Raw genomic sequence first — 3,911 nt, forward strand, 5'->3', positions numbered from 1 at the left:
TGTAAAGGGCCACAGGCTCCCGGCTGTTTCTTCTCCCTACTTCTCCTTCTCCTGCACCGACATTCTCCTTAGCACGCTGTTTTCAGGCATTTGCAGCCTTTTTCCATGTGACTTTTTCAGCGTCCAGGATTCACGTCTACATAACAGGACAGGCTGGCCAGTTGAACTGTAACGATGCATTTTAAGGTTTCTTGAGATCTGCCTTGATGCCATTATTTTATCCAGGCCCAGCAGGCATATACTAGCACTCTTAAATTCTTGCCTCGATTTCTTCCGGTATTTGATTGTCCTCAGTGATCGTTCCTGAATATTTCAAGGTCTCTACCGCATTTCTTCCGGGATATGATCACACAGTCTTGTTGACACTGATCGCAAGCCCGGATTTGTTGGTGCTTGGCTCAGTGATCTCTGTATTCGTTTTGTACCATTTCCACTTCCTCTCCTAGCAGGCAGATGGCGTCTGCACGCGCAGGTACCTGGTACAGCCCAGTCAGCTGCAGACCTTTTCCTCGTTTTTTCTGCAAAGCGCAAACTAGATGTGGCAATTTCCGACTTTGTCCTGGTATTTTGGCAGGCAGACTACAGCTGCTTACCTAATTGCTAATGGTCTTCCATGGCCGGGTGCCTTTCCAGGGAAGCGTGGGTTCATAACATTGGTGCTGTTCCTGCTAGGTTTGCTGTTCGGCTTGAACCTACCCTTAACTAAGATGTAAACATATGTTAGCTCTGGTGAATTAAGATGGTATGAGCACACTCTAAGCAGCTAGTTCCTCTTTCCCGTTAGTGGGATAGAGAATTGCATGGAGATTTCTCATACTGTCAAGGTCAAAGTGCAGTAAATCATAAGAGCTGTCTGGAGCGCCTTGCAAAATAAATTACGTAGATTCTTTAGATATCTGACATGAAAGACCTTTTACCTCTTTGCGTTATTGCCATGGGCTCTGCTCCCACTGCAGAAGAACACCACTTGAATGACTTGATCTTGTAAGGCTGCTGTGTTTTTTAGGTGTATTTTACGAAGGAGGTAGCGCTCCTGTGGATGGATTAAATTGCTTTCAGGCTGCCAAAGGAATGTGCCCCCCCCAGTTTAAAAGAAAAAAACAAGTGTGTGTATAATCCCCCCTCCCTTCCCAATTTTACTTGAAAGAGGAGCGATGGAACTTGGAGGTAGCAGGGGAACAAGGGCAAGCAGTTTAAAATAAAAATGCAAAAGGGGTGGGGATCGCTTACCAAAGGCGGTGAGCACCCTCTTCTCCAAATCCCAGCACCCCCTTCCTTCTAAGTTTATGAAGAGCCCTCAAACTAGCTTTCTGTCCTCAGCATCTGTGGCTCTTTTGACCTTCGACCTGATACCCTGCTGTTCCCAAATGTGCATGTCTGGAGACCTGTCTACCTCATAAGTTGCCACCACCTTCCGCCACTGGTTGGCATCACAGTGGAGGGGAGAAGGGATCCCAGTTACTTTCCCCTCCCTCATCCCCCCTCCAAAAGAAAAAACAAAGAGAGAGAGTACAGATCTTAGCAGTCTGGTCCACTTCCAGCGTACTCCTCTGATCATTCAGAGGCATGGGACAAATTGGTTGTACACGTTCTCTTCGCCCTTAATGGAAGCAAAGAGTAATAGGATCTTTGTGCTGCGGGCACAGCTAGCTCTTCCTTGCAGGTTTGTACTTTCCAAGTATTCATGATATCTTCACATTGCACCTCTGAAACCTTGGAGCTATAACAGACGAGGTGTGGGATTTCATAAATTCAGTGTGCTCTGAGATGTAAATACCAAGGAAGTTTCTGTCTGTTCAAATTTCCCTGGAGTCTAAATTTGAAAATATCTGGCTATCATTAGGGTAGTGTGGTTTTCCACCTAGCCACACATCCCTCCCCCCAACTGAGAGGAGCTGTCCATGTGCAGCAGAATTTGGTGGGCGAGCAGCTGGGTGTGCAAATGTGGAGATAAAAACTTTAAATACCATGACAGATGATAAGGTGGTATACGAAATGGGTTTATTTCGGTTGAGTCGGAACCTTTCCCGGTCAGCTGGCCTCTTATGCCATGTATTTTGTAATCTAGGTGAGCAGTTTAAGCGGTGGGAATAGGTACTGTGAGCATGAGCTAATCTTCCTATAAATGTGTTTATCAGTCCTCAGTAGCAGAAGAGCACCACTGCCGCTTAAATCCAGCAAAGATGTGGATGTTGTCGCCCCCTTCTGGTGAGTAGTGGTTCCAATGTTGAGCATGTCTTGCTACTTTCTCCCTACTTCTTTACTCATCCAACTCTGTTTCCATTTAAAAAAATGAAACAAACAAACAAACCAGCAACCATCCAAACTGGGGACCAGGGAAGAAGCACAGAATAAATGTGCCATTTATCATGCACAGATTTTTACTTGCCAAAGGTTTGCTATTGCTATTGTGCAAATGAGCAAGAGGGAAAGTCAAGTTTTAGAATCTGAACACTTAAAGAAGAAACTTGCTCCTGAGTTGTTGGAATGGGTTGGAAAATGGGGACATTTGCGGAAGTTTTCCAACCAGCTTATATTATAGATTCATAGATATTAGGGTCAGAAGGAACCTCAGTAGGTCATAGAGTCCAACCCCCTGCCCTGGGCAGGAAGGAGCGCTGGGGTCAGATGACCCCAGCCAGGTGCTTGTCCAGTCTCCTCTTAAAGACCCCCACGGTAGGGGAGAGCACCACCTCCCTTGGAAGCCCGTTCCAGATTCTGGCTATCCTTACCATAAAGAAGGCAACCCTTACTGTAAAGAATCATTTTTAACCAGTTGCATTCTTAGGACTTAGGGGAGGAGCTGTGGCCTGGACATTCTGCAGAGATACCAGACTGTAACTTTGCTGATCCTGGCATTGAGAGACTCCCTGTTTTCCCTCTACCAACAGCTCAGTCCCCACTGTGTCTTCCCCTTCTTCACATATTTTACCTTTTGGATTTCTGCAGACCCAAAGAGGAACGTGCCATGTTCATTGACTCGTCATTTCCTAACACTATCCTGTCAGAGTCCCAACTGCAAAAGCATAGGGGTTCTTTAGGGAGGAAAGGATCCTAGAAAGGAGTTGTTTTCTGCACCTCTTTTTCCTTTGGTGGCTTCAGTTCCTCCACAGCTTCCTCAGTCAAAGTATAAAGGAACATTCTGCCTTTGGGCAAAACTTGGCCTTACAGATTTTCATCACACGAGCAGTTATACAAAATAAACTGTAAGATTTAACAGTTGTGTTAACAATCCATTACTTTCTGGTGGGTTTCTTTATGTATTTGATACACAGCTTGCATAATAAATTTGGCAAGAAGTTGTCCTTTTCAATGCATCACTGGAAAAATTAAATGTGACTTCTATAACACCCTAACACTCAAAAGCTCCCATCTTAAGACATTTCCTGCATTTAGAATATAGAATTCACCGTAAGACGTCGGGTGGGTAAGGTAACTAGTAGGGTGAAAGTGCTAGACTTTAGCAAAGCTGATTTCAATGAACTCAGGCGATTAGTCAAGGACGCACTGCAGAGTAGGAGTTTTGAAGTGATGGGAGCCCAAGAAGGGTGGCTGTGCCTTAAGGAAACGATCCTTCGGGCACAAAGTGAGATGATCCCGATGCGAGGAAAAAGAGGGAAAGGGGCCAGGAGGCTTCCCTGGCTGACCAGAGAAATCCAGGGCAGCCTAAGGGACAAAAGGGGAGCACATAAAAAGTGGAAACAGGGAGAGATCACCAAAGACGAATATACCTCCTCTGCTCGTGCTTGTAGAGAGGCAGTTAGACGGGCCAAAACTACCATGGAGCTGAGGATGGCAACCCAAGTAAAAGACAACAAGAAATTGATTTTTAGATATATAGGGAGTAAAAGGAAGGCCCAGGGAGGAATAGGACCCCTGCTAAACGGGCAGAAACAATTGGTGACAGACAG

The 3,911-nt window shown here is 45.6% G+C and overlaps 1 protein-coding gene across 2 annotated transcripts in view; it reads left to right on the top strand.

Annotated features, from left to right (window-relative positions):
* Positions 1 to 52: 52 nt before the first annotated feature.
* The window catches only part of TMEM269 (transmembrane protein 269), a 23,573-nt gene continuing 19,714 nt past the window's right edge, over positions 53 to 3,911 (top strand). Inside the window, exon 1 of one of the 2 annotated variants that reach the window (XM_006023222.3) lies at positions 53 to 2,208. In XM_006023222.3, coding sequence (XP_006023284.1) covers positions 2,184 to 2,208 — 25 coding nt within the window. In that variant the 5' untranslated portion in view covers positions 53 to 2,183. The remainder of the gene's footprint in view (positions 2,209 to 3,911) is intronic. The other variant, XM_025203697.1, reaches the window with a different exon arrangement.

The sequence above is a fragment of the Alligator sinensis genome, unplaced genomic scaffold (assembly GCF_000455745.1).
Source record: "Alligator sinensis unplaced genomic scaffold, ASM45574v1 scaffold512_1, whole genome shotgun sequence".
Classification (NCBI taxonomy): domain Eukaryota; kingdom Metazoa; phylum Chordata; order Crocodylia; family Alligatoridae; genus Alligator; species Alligator sinensis.